Source organism: Rhinopithecus roxellana, chromosome 12, assembly GCF_007565055.1.
Source record: "Rhinopithecus roxellana isolate Shanxi Qingling chromosome 12, ASM756505v1, whole genome shotgun sequence".
Lineage (NCBI taxonomy): Eukaryota > Metazoa > Chordata > Mammalia > Primates > Cercopithecidae > Rhinopithecus > Rhinopithecus roxellana.
In genome coordinates, this window is record NC_044560.1 from 28243632 (window position 1) to 28264761 (window position 21130).

The following is a 21130-nucleotide window of genomic DNA, read 5'->3' on the forward strand; positions in this document are numbered from 1 at the left end:
AATCATAGGTACAATTTTGTATGCTGATTTTTATATTTAATGTGTCAAATATTTTTCCATGTTATGTGATCTCTGCAAAAATTTTCATTGACCAGCATAATAATACATCAAGCAAATATTCCAGATTTTACTTAATGATGGACATTTAAGCTACTTTAAAGCTGATATTATGACTTACTTTAGGGCTCATGGTACATATTGTCAAACTATCTTCCCAAAGCACCGAAAAAAAAATCTATGCTTTATTTAGTTCATGTGTCAACTAAGTCAGAGGGCAGTCAATAAGCTAAGGAATATTATTTGATACAAGAGATGTTTTAGAAAATATGAAAACTGACTGGCTTACGTTCGAACTTTATGCCGACCAATGATGAAAGAAACCTTCCGGCTCCAGGGATTCACAAAGCTGGACCAGCTGGAATCCAGTATGATGTAGTCTCCATTTTGAGTACAAAATCGAATGGGAGAATGTTCAAAGGGAGGATGCCCTGCATACTTCAAGACTATATAAAATAATAAGACAAAAATAGGATTTATGTAACATAAATACTGATTATAAATGTCCTTTTTAAGCCATTTATTTGTAAATGTTTTAGTGGTTTTTTTTTGAGATTGAGTCTCGCCCTGTTGCCCAGGCTGGAGTGCAGTGGCACAATATTGGCTCACTGCAACCTCCATCTCCCAGGTTCAAGCAGTTCTTGTGCCTCACTCAGTCTCCTGAGTAGCTGAGATTACAGGCGTTCACTACCATGTCTGGCTAATTTTTGTACTTTCAGCAGAGGTGGGTTTCACCATGTTGGCCAGGCTGGTCTCCAACTCCTGGCCTCAGGCGATCCGCCCACCTCAGCCTCCCAAAATGCTTAGATTATAGATGTGAGCCACTGTACCTGGCCTGTTTTAGTATGTCTAAATAGAAAACAATTGCTTTAGCAGCTTCAATATAATGCCTATCTGTTTAAAGGTTGCGCTCTAATGAGATGAAAAGAAAAATTACAACAAATCAATGAGAGAAAAACATTTCCTCCTATAAAAGAGTAGGTCCTGACCTTTTTGGTGTATGGCAACCATCAGAGAACGATCTTCAGGGTGCAGGTAGCTTAGGATCGATGTTCCGATCAGGTCCTGAGGTAGGTAACCCAGCAAAGGCACTGCTCTGGGATACAGATACACAACACAGGTGGCATGTTATACTCATCAGGTAATTCTTACAATTTATATGTTTTTAAAAACACTTCTGTATTTCACTCTAAATGTGAGACAATTTTATGTAAAGCTGTTTATCTTAGCATTTATAAAGACAACAAAGAACCCAAGTGCCTATCCTGGGGGAAATGGCTGTATAATCTAACACGTTGGTTATCTGACACATTGCATCAAAATCATCTAGGGAACTTGCTAAAATACAGATCCACAGGCTCGCTGTAAGCTTACTAAATCAGAATCTCTGGAAGTAAGACCAGGCATCTGTATTTTTAGCAAGTTCCTTAGAGGACTCTGATGCCCTCCATAATTGTGTTTATGTTGCCATTTAAAAAGTCTACAAAAAGCACATTGTAATGTAGAAAGATGCTGATGATGTTAAATGAATAATGCAGGTTGCTAATTCATACAGCATAATTAAGATTACATAAAAACAATGTCACCTAGGCTGGGTGCGGTGGCTCACGCCTGTAAATCCCAGCACTTTGGGAGGCTGAGGGGGGGCAGACTGCCTGAGGTCAGGAGTTCGAGACCAGTCTGGCCAACACAGTGAAACCCCATCTCTACTGAAAATATAAAAAAATTAGCTAGGTGTGGTGGCGTGCGCCTGTAATCCCAGCTACTTGGGAGGCTGAGGCAGGGGAATTGCTTGAACCAGGGAGGTGGAGGTTGCAGTGAGCCAAGATTGCGCCACTGCACTCTAGCCTGGGCAACAGAGCGAGACTCCATCTCAAATACAAAACAAAACACAACAAAAAAACAATGTTACCCAAAAGGTAATATCAGATAGACAGACAGCTAGTACACAGAAATAGTTTCAGGATAAAGGTTCATGGGAAACTTACCATGGTAAGACTAAGGATGCCTCAGAAAAAACTGGATTCCATAAATATTTTCCATGTGTAGAAACCCACAAATATTTTCTAATACAAGAGATTTAAGCTATTTTTAAAATTATATTTAGCTGAATTTTCTTACTTTATACAGATTAAGTATTGCACACATTACTATTTGGTTTCAAGGTAAATACTATCAAATACACTCATTTTCAGATGTTAAATTTTTTTAATAAAAAATTATCAAAAAATGTTTTTGACATTTTTGCTTTACAGTTATGTGTGGTGTCTTGGTTCCCAGATTTTTGAATTTCATGAGTAAGTAAAATGTAAAAATAAATATGGGGAAAAATTGTGGGATACTGGTGTAGTGATACTGGTATTTACTTTTTCCAAATAAAGATATTAAAAAACAGCAACAAGCAGTAACAACTACCTACTATCACTATCCTTTAAATAACAAAGACTATTTCAGCATCCCCCAAAAGCAGGAAGGACAGAAGTTCAAAATAAAGAACAATTCTTTATAAAAAATAATCTGTTCTCCCCACCTTCGCCTCCACTTCAGACTAACCAAAATTTCATCATAAACTGTTTTGAGAAGCACTTGGCAAGTGGAAATAACACCAGAATAGGTGCTAGAAGACCAGAGTCTCGGTCCCAGTCTGAGCGCAGATACTATACATCTGTTCTCAGCAAACTGGCCACTGGGTTCATTATCTTCTCTGTAAAATGAAATAATTCTTGGCCTAGCTAAAGCATACTGTTGAGAAATCAAATATAACTTGTAATCACATTCTAATGTGCAAGATATTTATATTAAAAATTTAGACAACATATATTTCCATTTAACAAAGATCAAATAGGCAAATGGACAGATTTCAGTTATATAATGTGTAAACATGCAAACATAAACTTCTTCACATTTATATTTATTTTCAGAAACAAATTTATTTTAGGCTTAAAGAAGTGCTTACCTTTCATCTACTTCAAGAAAAACACACCCTGGGGTGTGTGTTGTGGTAAAGATTCTTTTATTCACTGGGATTCGAGGAGCTATGAAAAAAAAAACAAAGACCCATTTAAAGGCAAATATCTGATTAATCATCCACTTAACTAACCACTTAACATATTAAAAAGAGAACAAAATCTATATGAAATGGCAGAAATCTCATTTAGGGCCTGGCCTTCAAGCAGCCAAAGCTACAGTTAAATAATAATTTCATCACTAACTACATTTTAATTAGGTAAAAATGTGAAGCCTATTAAAGTCAATTTTAAACACAGAGAGAACGAATGTGCACATTAAATAGTTTTCTCTCTCTCTTTTTTTTTTTTTTGGAGACAGTCTCGCTCTGTCCCACAGGTTGGAGTACAGTGGCACGATCTCGGCTCATTGCAACCTCCGCCTCCCAGGTTCAAGTGATTCTCATAACTCAGCCTCCCAAGTAGCTGGGATTACAGGCACCTGCCACCACACCTGGTTCATCACAAATAATAGTTAAAACTGGAGTGACTGAAAAGTTTAATCAGATTTAGTAGCTGCATATAACTAAACAAACAAAAATACTACAATTACTATTTAGTACCATGTGGATATTCTTAGTGTAATAAAATTGGTATGGTCAGTTCTATTCTAATGCTTGCTTTAATAATGAAGTGTGGCCAGGCTTCGTGGCTCACGCCTGTAATCCCAGCACTTTGGGAGGCCGAGGCAGGCTGATCACTTGAGGTCAGAAATTTGAGAGCAGCCTGGCCAACATGGTAAAACCCTGTCTTTACTAAAAACACAACAATTAGCAGGGTGTGGTGGTGGGCGCCTGTAATCCCCGCTACTCGGGAGGCTGAAGTATGAAAATTGCTTGAACCTGGGAGGTGGAGGTTGCAGTGAACCGAGATCGCAACACTGCACTCCAGCCTAAGCAACAGAGCAAGACTCAAGAAAAAAAAAAAAAAAAGTGATTGATATATTAGGGAACAATCTGAGCAAGTGCTAATATCTCATTTGCTTGTGCACTATTTTATTTTCAAGAAACCTTCAGTGAATGCAGAAAACAGCATCCAGTTGAAAGGAACCACTTACATACACACAATAACAAGTGTGATGGCTGACATCTATAATCCCAGCACTTTAGGAGGCCAAGGCAGGAGGATCACTAGAGCCCAGGAGTTCGAGACCAGCCTGGGCAACATAGTGTGACCCTGTCTGTACAAAAATAAACAAGATTAGTTGGGTGTGATGATGCGTGCCTGTGGTCCTAACTACCCTGGAGGCTGGGGCGGGAGGATCACTTAAGCCCGGGAGTCTGAGGCTGCAATGAACCATGATCACACACTGCACTCCAGCCTGAGTGACAGAGCAAAACCCTGTCTCAAAACAAAGCAAAACAACAAAAAAAGAATACACAAAAACATGCATACACACCTCAAACATCTACCTGCTACCTCAGTCCATCCTGTGCTATGACCCATATTTATTGTAGTGTTTGTATATTTCCTAATCATTTAACAGGTATGAAATGATTATCATTTTTGTTCCATTTGTCTTATTTTTAATATGCAACTTTTTGAGTTTTGTGCTCCTAAACCCATTTTTCCCATAAGCCCTGTGGTTTTTATTGTATGACTGTTACTTAGGATGGTAATTTGCAGGAAAGCATATGTCATTTTACATCTGAACTGACTTCTCAGTAATACATGGAAACTGCCTATGTATTGATATATGCATGATATGTGCATTTAGAAATATAGTTCTGCTCGTAAAAGATAAAATATATGTTTTACTCAGGGAGTTTCAAACACTTCAAAAACATAAAATCACTCTTGTGGCTTCTCTGGGAAACAATTTCAGCACTCTTATTTCACACAACACATGCAAAAGGCCACACTGGGTCACCAGCAGAGGGAGGACTAGAAGACTGTATCTGTCACCAAATCCCGTGCTGAGACCATTCGTTCAGCCATGCTGACCATGAAGGCAATGCCATACAAGAAGCCAAAAGTCAGTAAACAGACACATCAATGAAAACCAGCTTCAAACGCCTGAAGAGTTTAAGGATCAAATTGGAGACCCAAGGGCTCTTTTTTTGTTCTATGACTGACGTAAACGGACTTTCCCATGTTCCTATCTGATTGCTGACATTTCTGCATCTTATCTACTGATTTACCTTCATAACCAGAGTGAATCTTTTCAACCACAGTGAGACAGCAAGGTTCCGATTCCAATTCTGGCTGGCCAGGGCGATGTACATAAATCAGATAGGGGATGATCCGGAATGGGGAGTGACGCTTCTCCTGCTTTCTGTCTTCACCTCCACTGAGGAGATTAAAGATATTAGTGCTGGTCCTGATGCACCCTACTGGCCCATGGCAAAACAAGGCTGGGAAAAATGTTTTATTGGTAATTTCCAAGAGAGATATACCCACATCTAAAATGTTTAAACATGTTTGTTTTCAAAAGAAAGAATATAGTAGCTTAAATTTTCTATATTATTCAACAAGTAAGAGATTGTGTAAAGAACTGGCTTAGCTTACTGTGAGTGTAAAAACAGAATTAGTGGTTCCATGACTTTTCTCCTAGCCTCTATGCACTGAATTCCCAGTTTGACTTTTCCCCTTCTGCTACGAAGAGGGACAAGCATAATCGTCTCATCTCACATATCTACATCAGGTGTCACAAGAGAGAAAACGGGGTCCCCTGCAATCATGCCCTGGGGCCAGTTCTCAGTCGTCCCTTTCTACACTCTCTAAGAACCAATTTTGTCTCCAGCTTCAGTGATGAGGGCCCTTGCACGAGGTCAGGCGCTCCATCCATAAAGGCATCTGGCTGAGGAGGAAAGAAAAAGTTGAGGCTAAAACCAAGCTCAGCAAGCCCCGTCCCTGGCACGCTCCTTTCCACTCCTCACAAGAACCTCTCGGCAGGGGCGGCTCTAACTGATGACCTCAAAGATCACAGCTGCCCGGCAGACGCTTCTACTGGCAGATGCCACTTCACCTAGAAGTCAAAAAGCCCAAGACTGAATTCACACTCCCCAACTTTTACCGATCACTTGTTTACTCTCTCGCCAGCACGTAAAGTGTGACTGCCAATCCTAAGGGGGTCTTTAGTGCTGCCAGAGATTCTCTAGTCTGTTCCTACTTCCCCCTCATCTTTTTTTTTTTTTTTTTTAAAGACAAGAGTCTTGCTCTATCGCCCAGGCTGGAATGCAACGGCACAATCTCGGCTCACTGCAACCCCCACCTCCTACCCAGGAGTACGCAGCCTCCTGAGTAGCTGGGATTACAGGTGTGCGCCACCACGCCCAGGTGATTTTTGTATTTTTAGTAGAGATGGGGTTTCAACATGTTGGTCGGGCTGGTCTCAAACTCCTGACCTCAGGTGATCTGCCTGCCTCGGCCTCCCAAAGTGCTGAGATTACAGGTGTGAGCCACCGCGCTCGGCCCCATCTTGCTCTTTCTCTTCTCCCACACACTCCAGAATCTTCTTCCACTCTGCACCCTCAACTGATGACCTTGCTTCCCATTTCACCAAGAAAAGAGAATCATTGGGAAGTGAGCTGTGTCCCGGTGCTGCTGACCCACATCCATGCTCACACCTTCCGGCTTCCCTCCCCATCCGCGAATGCATTTTTCAGGTTGATCCAGCCCAAGGGTTTTAAACGCCATTTACACGCTGACGACCCAAATATCTACCTCTAGCCTGGAAGTTTTCCTTAACTCCAGACTCTCATAGAGTCTCAACTTACATATTCAACAGGTATCTCAAACTTAGCTTATCTAAAACTAAGCACCACATTCTTTCCCTCCTCCTCCAGGAAGTTGCTTTTCCTAGAATTTTGTCTGCTTCAATAAATGGTAACTCCAGCCCCAAACTCCTGGTGTTATCCTTGACTCTTATTTCACACTCACTCCAAATATAACCCGTTAATAAAATTCTGGTAATTAGCCTCTTAAAAAATATCCAGAGTATCTCTTCTCAGCCTTTTGGCTAAGATCAAGTGTAAAAAATATCCAGAATAGGCCGGGCGTGGTGGCTCAAGCCTGTAATCCCTGCACTTTGGGAGGCCGAGACGGGCGGATCATGAGGTCAGGAGATCGAGACCATCCTGGCTAATACGGTGAAACCCCGTCTCTACCAAAAAATATAAAAAACTAGCCGGGCGAGGTGGCGGGCGCCTGTAGTCCCAGCTACTCGGGAGGCTGAGGCAGGAGAATGGCGTAAACCCGGGAGGCGGAGCTTGCGGTGAGCTGAGATCCAGCCACTGCACTCCAGCCTGGGCGACAGAGCACGACTCTGTCTCAAAAAAAAAAAAAAAAAAATATATATATGTATATATATATATCCAGAATATACAACTATTTCTACCTCCCCTGGCATGCTGGCCTATACCCCGTACCTCTGTAACAGCCTCCAACTTCCCTCCCTGCCTCCCCTCTTCCCCCTCCAAAGTATCTTCAACACTGCAGCCAACACCAGCCTTTCATAATGGAAACTGTTTCTGGGCCAGGCACGGTGGCTCACGCCTGTAATCCCAACACTTTGGGAGGTCAAGGAGGTTGGATCACTTGAGGTCAGGAGTTCAAGACCAGACTGGCCAACATGGAGAAACCCTGTCTCTACAATAAATACAAAAATTAGCTGTGGTGGTGCATGCCTGTAGTCCCAGCTCCTCGGGAGGCTGAGGTAGGAGAATCGTTGGAACCCAGGAGGCAGAGGTTGCAGTGAACGGAGATTGTGCCACTGCACTCCAGCTTGGGGGGACACAGTGAGATCCTGTCACAAAAAAAAAAAAAAAAAAAAAAAAAGGAAACTGAAATGAATGCTTCCTACCTCCGTTCACTGAAAATTCCTAGAAGCAATGACAACCCTGTAGCAATAACCATCCCTATCATCCAGATTGGGCCTCCAAACATGAATGCCATTTCCCACCACAAGGAACCAGGATCCTTAGAGAAATGACTGAGGCCACGTCTGGGTTAAGGAATGTCTAAAATGAGTCTGGGCATCTCATGCTTAAAACAATGGAAGCTGTCAAAGACCATGGGGCACTCTCACAAGGGTACAGGGGCCAACCCAAAGGGATTCCTACTGGCCTAAGATGGGACCATTTTGAGCCCTAAAACATGAATGAGAACTTTCTCTCTTAGAATGACACTCTGAAATATTGACGGACGAAATCAGACGAGATCTGAGCTACACTGCCTGGTAACTTGGGAAGAGGGGGTTAAGGAACTGGTGCTGGCAGAGATCACACCAGACTGGCCAGGATTCAAATTCTTAAAAAGCTGGGTGATGAGACCGTAGCAGCTCATTACATTATCTTTTCTTCTTTTGTGTTATGTTTGAAAATTCCCAAAGAAAAACATTTTGAAAATAATTAAGGGATAAACTGAAATAAAACACTTCGTGCAGAAGTCACAGGTCCCTGTGGTGTGGCCCGTGCTTCCCTGTCTTCTTCCATCCTCGCTCCTTCCACCACTCTGGCCACAGCAGCTCCATGTCACTCCTCCCACAGGCCAGGCATGGCCCACCCCAAGGGCCTCTGTGCCTGCTGCTCCCTCTGCCTGGAACACACTTTCTCAGACACTTGCCACCCCTCAGATACTGGTGTGGCTCACCCCCTGCCCTCCTTCTGGTCACTGTTGCCAATTAGGCTTCCTAAGAGCTCCTGGATCACCCTGAATACAACAGCAATCTCCCACTTCCCAGAACTCCCGCTCTTTGCTTTACTGTCTACACACAACTTATCACGAGCCAACACATAGGCATTTGAATACGTGTTTATTATTGGTCTCCTCCTCACAGAATTTAAGGTACATGAGGCAAGAACTCTGGATCCCAGCACTGACAAAGTGCCTGGCTCAGAGAAAGCACCCCAAAATATTTATTAACATCAGAAACACACATGGCACTTATTAGGAGGCAGGAACTGTTCTAAGATCTTCATACAACTCACTTGTGAATGATCCCTTGGAACAACACAGCCCCTCCCACTGCTGTGCCCTTCCTCAGGCCGTCCCTCCCAAGCATCCAGATCCTATGAGTTCAAGTACCCCAATTTCATGGAGTATTGGAATATTAGACTATTTCATCATGAGGGTTCTTCTTCTCTCTAAACATCTAGAGCATTTAGTAACTTCAATACTAAAACCAGCAATCACAATGTCATCTTAAAATACTTGCTCTTTTTATTATGAAAGAACATAATACATTATTTTCATCTTATATACATAACAACATATATAATATGTATTACATATATTACATATGTAACATAAAGGGAACACTAATAATATATTGCAGCAAATTTAAAAGATAAAAAAATTCAGTAGTAATTCCCACCAGCAACCAACCACTGTTAAAATTTTCATCTATTTTCTTCTGGTTCACTGTCTCTAGATCTTTTAAATCCTTCTCACAAATATAAATCTCTTGTTTTCTTTAAAGCTATTAAAAATTTCAAAAATTAATTTTAGGCCGGGCGCGGTGGCTCAAGCCTGTAATCCCAGCACTTTGGGAGGCCGAGATGGGCGGATCACAAGGTCAGGAGATCGAGACCACCCTGGCTAACACGGTGAAACCCCGTCTCTACTAAAAAATACAAAAAAAAACTAGCCGGGCGAGGTGGCGGGCGCCTGTAGTCCCGGCTACTCGGGAGGCTGAGGCAGGAGAATGGCGTGAACCCGGGAGGCAGAGCTTGCAGTGAGCTGAGATCCGGCCACTGCACTCCAGCCTGGGCGACAGAGCGAGACTCCGTCTCAAAAAAAAAAAAAAAAAAAAAAAATTACTTTTAAATGTGACTGAAAAACAAAGAGCAAACAGAAAAGAGCCCAAAACAACCGTCATTTTAGTGTACTTCACATCTAGTGACTCTTATACGAATGCTCCCAGAGTTAAGAATTATTTTTCTAGACATTTTTCCTATCGCATTATTATTTATTTTTATTTTTTTTGAGACAGAGTCTCACTCTGTCGCCAGGCTGGAGCGCAATGATGCCATCTCAGCTCATTGCAACCTCCACTTCCCAGGTTCAAGTGATTCTCCTGCCTCAGCCTCCCAAGTAGCTGGGACTACAGGCGTGCACCACCACACCCAGCTAATTTTTGTATTTTTAGTAGAGACTCCGTTTCACTATGTGTCAGGGATGGTCACGACCTCTTGACCTTATAATCCGCCCACCTCTGCTTCCCAAAGGGCTGGGATTACAGGTGTGAGCCACTGTGCCCAGTCTCCTACTGCATTATTTATCTAGTTCTCTCATGAGCATGTCTCTTCTCAATCAAAAACGAACTCCTTGTGGCAAGAAACAAGTCTTATTTTTTGTATCTTGCAACAGAAGTGAGCTGAATACACAACAATCAAACTAACTGCAAAATAAACTCAGAGCATAATCCACTGTTTCTGGCTTCCACGAGCCACTATACTTACCGGATCCTGCAGAAAAAAGGTTTCACCGGAGCACATTCATACCGTGGAGCTGTTAGAAAGAAAGATGCCTGGTCAGTCACTCCCTCTTAGCCAAGTCTTTCTCAGTGAAACAATGTCGTACCATTACCAAACAACAAACTATTTTTTAAAAAAGAGAGAGAGGTCTCCTTGATTAAAATGGAACCTTCTTCCTTCATTTTGAGATCCAGTCACATCCTAGTATTTCCCAATTCTAGTATTGGGAAATACTGGTATTGGCTTTGGTACTGGAACCATGAGCCTTAGGTGTAACAGTGAGAATCGGTTTTCTCTCTTCCCCTTATTACTTTCCATAGTTCCCAAACTGCCCATGTTCATTATCTCAAAGGTCAATGTAATGATCCTTGGACATAATTATTCTGGTGGTAATATTCCATTCCATTGTAATAGTCTGGACTTTTCTTTTTTTGAGATGGAGACTCTCTCTGTTGTCCAGGCTGGAGCGCAGTGGCGTGATCTTAGCTCACTGCAAGCTCCACCTCCCGGGTTCATGCCATTCTCCTGCCTCAGCCTCCTGAGTAGCTGGGACTACAGGCGCCTGCCACCATGCCCACCTAATTTTTTGTATTTGTAGTAGAAACAGGGTTTCACCGTGTTAGCCAGGATGGTCTCACAATCTCCTGACCTCGTGATCCGCCCGCCTTGGCCTCCCAAAGTGCTGGGATCACAGGCGTGAGCCACTGCGCCCAGCCTATTCCGGACCATTCTAAAAAATTGGGAATTCAGACTATTTTCAGCTTTTTAGCTATATAATTTTCTTTTTTTCTTTAAGCTCTTTCCTTGGATAAATTTCAAAAAGTTGTGTTCCTAGGTCAAATGATAGAATCGTTTTATGACTTTATTGTGTACAGATAAACCTCCAGAAAACTGTACCAATCTTCAGAGTTTTATTAATGTTTTCTCACAACCCTCATGCCAATGATTTCCTAGCAATTCTGTTGATTTCTGCATCAATTTTATTGATTTATGAGGTGGTAATTCAGATATGTCTAAATTTGCCTTAGAGGCAGATGAGGCTGAAATTTCTGCCCAGTGTTTGTTGACTGTATGTTATTTCCTCTGATTAGAGCTTCCTGAATATCTTTCGGGCATTTGTTCACTGAAACAAGAAGTCCCCAGTTATAGGAACCACGGAAAACTGTGAGATGTTAAAAAAATATACACTGAAGGTAGCACAAACAGTGAGAATCCAAAAGAACCAAAATATTGAATAAGCAGCCCAGGTCTTCAAACTTCTAGGAAACAATCACAGAAGAATCAGAAAGCATTAATAAAGCACTGAAGATTGGTATAATCTTCTACAGAAAACAGCCTTTACTATGAGGTCAGTTTGCTTATACCATTTATTCATCACACCAGACACCTGAACTCCAACTGCACTCACTGGAAGTCCTGGACCACTGAAAGCCAGACTACGTGATCTAAGACAGCAGACATGAGCCCATGATGCATTTCCATTCCTACGCTGTAAATATGTGATGCTTGTTTCTAAAAGCGTGCTCTGAAGAAGTAATGGTCAGATCCTTCTAAGAGGTTTGTACAAGACGTGTTAAACATATTCTAATATAGGACCATAGGCTGACAACAGCTGAGTGGATTGCTTCCTAAGTCCTCTTGATGTTCTGTGTGCTCAAAGTAAGGAATCGAAGGAGGTAACGCAGGCATAGCCTAGAAAGGGGGTGGCGTTAACCAACTGCTCTCAGTAAGAGTATCAATCCTTGAGATTTATAAGGCAAAAGTACAATATAAAGAGTAAACTAGAATTACATCATGCCTTATGGCATAAGTGAATTCTGAGATCCAAAAGAATTATTTCAGGGCATACTAATATTTTACACAAAAGGTGATATGGTTTGGCTGTATCCCCACCCAAATCTCAACTTGAATTGTAGTTCCCATAATCCCCACACGTCAAGGGAGGGACGTGGTGGGAGGTAACTGAATCATGGGGGTGGTTGCCCTCATCCTGTTCTGGTGACAGTGAGTTCTCATGAGATCTGATGGTTTTATAAGGGGCTTTTCTCCCTTTTGCTTGGCACTGCTCCTTGCTGCTGCCACATGAAGGACATGTCCCCTTCTGCCATGATTGTAAGTTTCCTGAGGCCTCCCCAGCCATGCTGAACTCAATTAAAACTCTTTCCCTTTATAAATTACCCAGTCTTGGTATGTCTTTATTAGCAGCGTGAGAATGGACTAATACAGTAAACTTGTACTGCAGAGTGGGGTGCTGCCATAGATACCCCAAAATGCAGAAGTGACTTTGGAACTGGGTAACAGGTTGAAACAGTTTGGAGCGCTCAGAAGACGACAAGAAAATGTGGGAAAGTCTGGAACTTCCTAGAGACTTGTTGAATGGCTTTGACCAAAATGCTGATAGTGATATGGACAATGAAGTGCAGGCTGAGGTGGTCTCAGATAGAAATGAGGAACTTGTTGGGACTGGAGTAAAGGACACTTTTGCTATGCAAAGAGACTGGCAACTTTTGCCCCTGTCCTAGAGATCTGTGGAGCTTCAAACTTGAGAGAGATGATTTAGGGTATCTGATGGAAGAAATTTCTAAACAGCAAAGCATTCAAGAGGAAGCAGAGCATAAGAACTTGGAAAATCTGTAGCCTGAAGCTGTGATGGAAAAGAAAAACCCATTTTCTGGGGAGAAATTCAAGCCTGCTGCAAAAATTTGCATAAGTAACAAGCAGCCAAATGTTAATCACCAAGTCAATGGGGAAAATGTCTTCAGGGCATGTCAGAGACTTCACAGCAGGCCCTCCCATCACAGGCTGAGGCCTAGGAGGGAGAAAATGGTTTTCTGGGCCTGGTCCAGGTCCCCACTGCTCTGTGCAACCTTGGGACATTGCACCCTCCATTCCAGCTGCTTCAGCTCCAGCTGTGGCTAAAAGGAACCAAGGTACAGCTCAGGTTATAGCTTCAGAGAGTGAAAGCCCTATTCCTTGGCAGCTTCCATACGGTGTTGGTACTGCAGGTGTGCAGAAGACAAGAACTGAGGTTTGGAAACCTCTGCCTAGATTTCAGAGGATGTATGGAAATGCCTGGATGTCTAGGCAGAAGTCTGGTACAGGGGCGGAGCCCTCAGAGAGAACCTCTGCTAAGACAGACGTGTAAGGGAAATTTGGGTTCGGAGCCCACACAGTCTTCAATGGGGGACTCCCTAGTGGAGCTGTGAGAAGAGGGCCACCATCCTTCAGACCCAAGAATGGTAGATCCACCGAAAGCTTGCACTGTGTGCCTAGAAAAGCCACAGACACTCAATGCCAGCCCATGAAACCAGCCATAAGGGAGGCTGTACCCTGCAAAGCCACAGGGGCAGAGCTACCCAAGGCTGTAGGAGCCCACCTCTTGCACCAGCATGACCTGAATGTGAGACATGGAGTCAAAGGAGATTATTTCGAAGCTTTAATTATTGCTTCAGTGGATTTCAGACTTGCAAGGGGCCTGTAGCCCCTTTGTTTTGGCCAATTTCTCCCATTTGAAATAAGTGTATTTACCCAATGCCTGTGCCTCTATTGTATCTAGGAGGCAACTAACTCGCTTTGGACTTTGCAGGCTCATAGGTGAAAGGGACTTGCCTTGTCACATATGAGACTTTGGACTTGGACTTTTGGGCTAATGCTGGAATGAGCTAAGACTGGGGGACTGTTGGAAAAGCATGATTGTGTTTTGAAATGTGAGGACATGCGATCTGGGAGGGCTCAAGAGCAAAATGGTATGGTTTGGCTGTGTCTCATTCAAATCTCATCTTGAACTATAGTTCCATGTGTGGTGGGAGGAACCTGGTGGGATAGATAATTGAATCATGGGGGCAGTTTCCCCCATGCTATTCTCATGATCGTAAGTTCTCATGAGATCTGATGGTTTTATAAGGGGCTTCCCGCTTCACCTGGCTCCCATTCTTCTCCTTCCTGCCATCATGTGTAGAAAGACAGGTTTGCTTCCCCTTCCGTCATGATTGTAAGTTTCCCGAGGCCTCCCCAGTCATGTGGAACTGTGAGTCAATTAAACTTCTTTCCTTTATTAATTACCCAGTCTCAGGTAGTTCTTTATAGCAGCGTAAGAATGGACTAATACAGAAGGGAAATATTCCAGTAATCAGTAATCAGCAAAAATGAAAAGGTTGAAAAGACACAGGCAGTGCTGAAGGAAAAATACCTGGGGAAAAAATGGGAAAGACCTGGCAGACAATATTGTATATGTCCTGTTCACAGCTGTATCTGCATCTGGACTAGTTCTTGACCCACAGTAATTGTTAAATAAATGTTTACAGAATGAACAGCTAACAAAAGCAGAGAAACAAATACAGACAATTAAAGGTTGAAAATGTATATTTAGGAAAGGGGAAGATAAATAAAATCAATATTTTTGAAAGATGGGAAAAGAGATGAGGTAGAAGCAAGCAGGGATGACACACATGTTTTCTAGAGCTTATGTAACACTATTTTTAAAAGATGGGGCAATCTATAATTGGAATAAGAAACATGTAAAGCTATCCTTCATTAAATTAAGTAGTGGGTAAAAAATTAGAAATAGTAGAATTTCAGATATGAAGATAAAAAAGTTATGGAGATCTGTTTCACAACAACGTAAACATCCTTCACAGCAATGGGGTGAATGCCTAAAAATGATTAAAATGGTGTATTAGGTCCGTTTGCATGCTGCTGATAAAGACATACCCAAGACTGGGCAATTTACAAAAGAAAGAGGTTTAATGGACTTACAGTTCCACATGGCTGGGGAGGCCTCATAGTCATGGCAGAAGGCAAGGAGGGGCAAGTCGAATCTTACATGGATGGTGGCAGGCAGAGAGAGAGAGCTTGTGCAGAGAAACTCCCATTTTTAAAGCAATCAGATCTCATGAGACTTATTCACTATCACGAGAACAGCATGGGAAAGACGCCCTCATGATGCAATTATCTCCCACTGGGTTCCTCCCAGGACACATGAGAATTGTGGGAGTTACAATTCAACATGAGATTTGGGTGGGGACACAGTCAAACTATATCATATGGTAAATCGTATGTGTTTTTACCACAGTGAATTTTTTTTTTTTATTTAGAGAGAAGGGCTTGGAATCAAAGAGAAGGCTGATATATATATATACATATTTAAAGCTCTTTAAGAGACACTTCACAAAGAATATAAAATAATAAAGGATGACTGAAAAGAAATAAATTAAGATCCCACAGGACCAAATGTCACAAAGAAAATTGTAATAGGTATCTTTGAATTAGGAAAAAAAGCATTCCAGAAGGAAAACAAAGTAATAAGACTCATAACTTTCAGGGGCAAGAAAAACTGTAAGACAGCTAATGATCTGAAAAAAAATTTTTTTTCCCCAGAAACAGAGTAACAGAGTTTCACTCTTGTCACCCAGGCTGGAGTGCAATGGTGTGATCTTGCCTCACTGCAACCTCTGCCTCCCGGGTTCAAGCACTTTTCGTGCCTCAGCCCTCTGAGTAGCTGGGATTACAGGCATGCACTACCATGCCTGGCTAATTTTTGTACTTTTAGTAGAGACGGTGTTTCACCATGTTGGCCAGGCTGGTCTGGAACTCCTGACTTCAGGTGAGCCACCTGCCTCAACCTCCCAAAGTGCTGGGATTACAGGCGTGAGGCACCATGCCCAGCCTAATGATCCGAATTTTATCTCCAAAGTAAAATCTCTCATACAAGGAAATCATGAAAGAGGAAAAATATTTAATTTTAACTTAAAGGAAACAGAGCCTTCATAGCAACTAAACCACTATACGATATGCTGGTAATGAAATAATATTTATGACATATAATCTGTGAAACAGACCTGACAAAATGGAAAAAAATGCATTGAGTCTTTATGTTATCAGAAGGTTTTAAAATGCTGTTTTCATCACATAACTTTCTGTAACAGGAATAAGAAAAAACAGATAGTTTGCATGTTCTAAATAATGTGTTAATTTCTGTACTATTCCTGTAAAAATGAAACCGATCTTGATGAGGAAAAAACAGACATCTGAACATTGGTCCTGTTACCTCTTCGGGTCCAGTTGTTCCAGAAGGGAAGCTGAGCTCTGGCAGTGTGCGCGTAGAATACCCTCACGTCTTGAGGGGCAAGCAGGTCCACAAAGTGAGAAGATGCCAGGACATCTTTCTTACGATTCAGGATCAAAGCAGCCTGTTCAGAAATGTGCACTAACCTTCCAGACAGAAATGAAAATACTGCCACAAAGGTATCCTATGAAAAACATTGAAAATAAATGCAAATATTGAGGTACTCGCCAGCAATATTCCCTGAAAGGTAAATTTCTTCTAGATCTCTAACATGATCAATATCTTAAAATACACAGGCACAACCTACAAATGCAACAAAACTCCTCTAAGAATTGTCTCCGACATCCTTCTTAAATATTCTCCTAAGACCCGCACTTCACCTATTGAAGGTTCGATTTCTATGCCAAAAAATATACTAGATCATTTTATGCAGACTAAACATACATATGGCACATAACTTTTCCTCTGCAAACTGTGCCTTACACCTGGGTGGACAGTGTTCTCGTCATCAACGCAGATTCTATGCTTTAAGACACGCTGAAGATTCACCTTCTTTAAGAAGCTGTCCGTGACAAACCTCATTACATAAGCATCACTGCTCTAATTTCTTCCATTACACATAAATGAAACTTATTTATAATCAGCAGTTTGTTTGCTAGCATTGGCATGCTTTCCTCTCTAGCTTTATTTTAAATGTCTTAAAAGACAAATATTTTCTTATTTTAAAAAAATCTCCATAGCACCTACTACAGTACTATGTACACAGCAGTCCATAAAATAAGCACTGTTATAATAGTAGGGATAGCTCATGTTCCACTATTACAAAATCTTTAAGTTACAATTATGTTGAGGTCTGTACAAAAAAATAAGTAATCTCCACCGTATCAACCAAACATGAGTCTCAATTACTCTGTCAAACAAGAAGAGAGATTAAAAAAAGATATACTAAAGGTCTCTTCCAAAATTTTATGAAAAATGACAGCATCTCAACTCACCTGTTCTATAACATCCAGTTGTTACAACTTGAAGTAGTAGATATTGGAACTAAGAATGATATAAATAGAAATTAACAATTCGGAGATTAGAATAAGATGCGGGAAATTACTCTGCAGTGTAATTTTTATTTTCTCTTAATTCAAGAGAGCTCGGGAATGCTAAGGAGCTAGAAGCACCTCATAACCAAAGTCACTGAACTGCACAGCACATAGAATGGGCTGCTTCTGCTTTTGGATGTTTTCTCTGGCAAGGGCGGAGAAGCTACATCATGCCTCTTTAGCAGTTCCTCCTTTGCTTCTCTCAAATTGTGGTTGCTGAAACGTTGTTATTCTTCTTAAAAACCTACATCTAGAGCAGGTCCTTAGGAAAAGTCACCCAGGTTGATATGGCAAAATGCATGAATTCTTACTGTGTTTTTGGAAGTGTGTTCTGAAGCAATAGTGGCCAACTCCTCAAGACTGTACATGGTCACATCTGCCTGAGGTGCTCCATTTTGACTGAGAATCTGGAAAAACTCACCGTTTGCTAAGAAACACAGGGAGATAAACAGGTAGTCCAGTGACAACAGTATCTTTAGGAAACCATTTTTATCACTATCAAGCTGGATTATTTTTTTCGGATGAGAACACCTCGGTGCATTTTTCTCAAAAACAGATAATTTTCTGCTTTTACCTAAACTACTGATAATTGTGCAAACTTAAGAGTTGATGTTATGAATTCTGCATGTTCCGGATCACAGGGAGCAAGATATATTTAAGGTACTAAAAAAATTTCAGATGCATACACAATTTTTTTTGGAGGGGGAGCAGAAACTACTCCATCATTCAGGGACATATCATATATGATGCACTGAGGTTTGTGCTAAAGAGAATAGGGCTTTAATGAAATCCCTTGAGATGTCAGAGAGAAAAAGAAAAGTGTTTACAACAGTTCATTTTTAGTGTAATAAATTCCTGATATATCATTACCACATTTTAAAAGTATGTGTATGGCATGTAAAGGTAACTATTTAGTGGAATGCATTTTTCCCCCATAACTTCCATAGAAGACAATGTTTTTTTAAAAGGTCAGCCTTCAAAACGTGCTTATGCTAAACTCTACTCTCTTGCAACAAATGAGCAAAACATTGCATAGTTACTATACGCTATTATACAGATAAAAGTTTTCCTGGTCTTTCACATGTGAAAAATTAAGACATGAATGGAATTGGCATAGATTTGCTCATCTTCCATAAAGCACCAGAAAAAGCTCAAAGTATCTGTCTGACTAAGACTCCACTGATCACTTCTCTGGCTGCTTGTGTGAGTCCTGGTGCACTTGTAGGATCGAATATTTCTCCGGCTTGTTTACCTTGCACGCTGTGGACACAGCGGAGAGCATAGTTGAGGGCATCTAGAGTGCTTGGTTTATTGCGTCTCTCCGAGGGGAAGTATTTTTTCATTTCTTGGACAACCATGATAAGTTCTTCAGAAACTCTGTTTCGATCTTGCTGTTCACTGGAAGATAAAAAAAAATTACAACTTCACACCTATGAAGATAACAGCATCTTGCGGTTTAGGGAACACAAACTGCAAACCAGATAGGTTTCTAAGTAATCTACCGGTATCAGATCAATCACTCCGCAGGCTGGTGACCCCGCTTCCTCCAGGTGGGGAACTTCAGGCAAAGCAACTGGTGAATGACAAACATTCTCCACTTACTTTCTCTTAATTCACCTGAGTCCCAACTCAGCTAACTTTTGTAACCACTTTTCTCTCCAGATACTCTTCGGTAATTTTCTTCAGTATCCCAGATCACTTCATCCTACGTTGCCCGAGTCTCCTCCTACACTTTCCCCCGGACTTAGAAACAAAACAATAAAAAGATTTAGGTCCCCCTTTCCTTGCTCCGGGAAGGACAACGAACGCATGGGGCCCTGGGCCTGAAGCCAGCACGTCACCTGTGGCTGCTCTCTGCCAATTTCCTTTGCAGATGGAACTCGGGGCTCCACCGCTCCCCCGATTCTTCGTCCAGGGCCTTGTCCTCAGCCCCCCGTCCCCCGGGGCCAGGAGGTTCCCCGCGGGGCATCTCGAGGTCTCCGCGGGGCTCCATGTAGGGCTGGGACAGCCCGCTGCTTTCTTCTCACTCACTTTGCAGTCGGCGACAGACACCGGTTTCTCACTCTGGTCCGCGCCATGGCGTAAGAGGCGGCCACCACGAGCCAGGGGGTCACGCTCATCTCCGAGGGGCTTCTCCCTCCAGCATTTCCAAAACCCGGAGCTCGTTCGACTTTCAGAAGTCCGGCCTGTGGGGAGGAGACAGGGGTGACAAGGGACAAGTGGAACGGACAGTCCGACGCCAGCGGCCCGGCTGGCGGGGGCGCCCCGACCGCGCGGTCCTCACCCCTGCCCCAACTTTCCCTCAAGCCGAGGGCTGGGGCCTGTGGAGGCGAGCGGCTCGGAAGCGCCACGCTCCGGGAGCCCCCAGTACTGAGGGCCGCACTCGCTTGGCCCCTCTGCCACGGGCGGGTGCCGAGAACTCCCGCCCGGCCGCGCACTCACCGGCTGCTCCCACCCTCGGCCCCGCGCGCGGCAGCTCGCCCTCTGGGCCGCCCGCGCGCAGTCTCGAGGCCCGCCGCGTGCCGGGCAGCAGCCGGCGCCGCGCCCCCCGCCGCCGCGTGACCGGCCCCGCCCCCGAGCCGCGCGATTGGCTGTCGGGGCCGACTCCGCGGGCCTCCATTGGCCCTGGGGCGGGGCGCGAGCCTGGGCGCCCAGGTTATATAAGCCAGGGCGAGGGGGCGGGGGCCCCCGGGGCGCGTTACATAACGCGCGGGCTCGGGCGGAGGCCGGCGTCGGCCAATCCCGGCAGGCCGGCGAGCGGGCAGGGGGCGGGGTGGCCCTGAGAGGCCTCAGGCCTGTGCCGCGCGACTGGAGCGTCCGGCCCCCTGGCACGGCGCCGGGGCGCAGCCGCTGAAGCAAGCGCAGAAATGATAGGGCCAGGAAGCTGCCAGCCACGCGGGGGCGGGACCCGGGCTCTGTGGGGCGGGGCGGGTCCGGCCCAACCTCCACGTGAGAGGCAGCCGGGGAAGTAGAGGGGAGTGAGAGGCGGAGGCGGGGGCGGGGGTTGCTTGAGTGGGGTCAGGGGGAGGCTGGAAAGGGGGACGGATGGGGGCGAGAGGCGGGGACTGGGGGCAGATGGGAGCGGGGGAGCCGAGAGACGTGGGGGGCGGGAGCAGGGGGTGGGTGCGAGGGTGTCGAGGGCAGGCAGAAGGGGAAGGGAGAGGCGGGGACTGGGGGCGGGCAGGGGCGGCCCGGGCCAGTTCTGTGGGGTCGGGTCCTGGAGTTTGTAGGTGGCTCCCCCTCTCCGAGCGGGTGTGGGAAGTAGCCCAGGGTGGGGCGGGCTGCTGGCAGCGGACCTCGTCGTGCTTTGGGCGTCTTCCCGGGTTCCCACGGTTTTCACCGCCCGTGACCTACAGAGCCCACCCCAACCGCCCCCATCCTTCGCTAACTCTTTAGGTGAGTGGGGTGGACTTGGAGGAACCAGGCCGTAAAGCAGCCCTGGTAAAAGCCCACCCGGTTTTTAGAAACAGATTTTTTTTTTTAGACAGGGTT

At 43.9% G+C, this 21130-nt stretch overlaps 1 protein-coding gene across 5 annotated transcripts in view; it reads right to left on the reverse strand.

Moving 5' to 3' along the window:
- PER3 (period circadian regulator 3) overlaps positions 1 to 20174 on the reverse strand; it is a 62443-nt gene extending 42269 nt beyond the window's left edge. For 4 of the 5 annotated variants that reach the window (XM_030912759.1, XM_030912758.1, XM_030912757.1 and 1 more), the window contains exons 1-10: positions 20081 to 20137; positions 19480 to 19824; positions 18891 to 19036; positions 17950 to 18065; positions 16527 to 16728; positions 10466 to 10514; positions 5204 to 5352; positions 3014 to 3092; positions 1047 to 1153; positions 347 to 503 (exon numbers count right to left, since the gene is read on the reverse strand). In XM_030912759.1, coding sequence (XP_030768619.1) covers positions 347 to 503; positions 1047 to 1153; positions 3014 to 3092; positions 5204 to 5352; positions 10466 to 10514; positions 16527 to 16728; positions 17950 to 18065; positions 18891 to 19036; positions 19480 to 19631 — 1157 coding nt within the window. In that variant the 5' untranslated portion in view covers positions 19632 to 19824; positions 20081 to 20137. Of the gene's footprint in view, positions 1 to 346; positions 504 to 1046; positions 1154 to 3013; positions 3093 to 5203; positions 5353 to 10465; positions 10515 to 16526; positions 16729 to 17949; positions 18066 to 18890; positions 19037 to 19479; positions 19825 to 20080 lie in introns of all 5 variants that reach the window. The other variant, XM_030912760.1, reaches the window with a different exon arrangement.
- Positions 20175 to 21130: the final 956 nt, after the last annotated feature.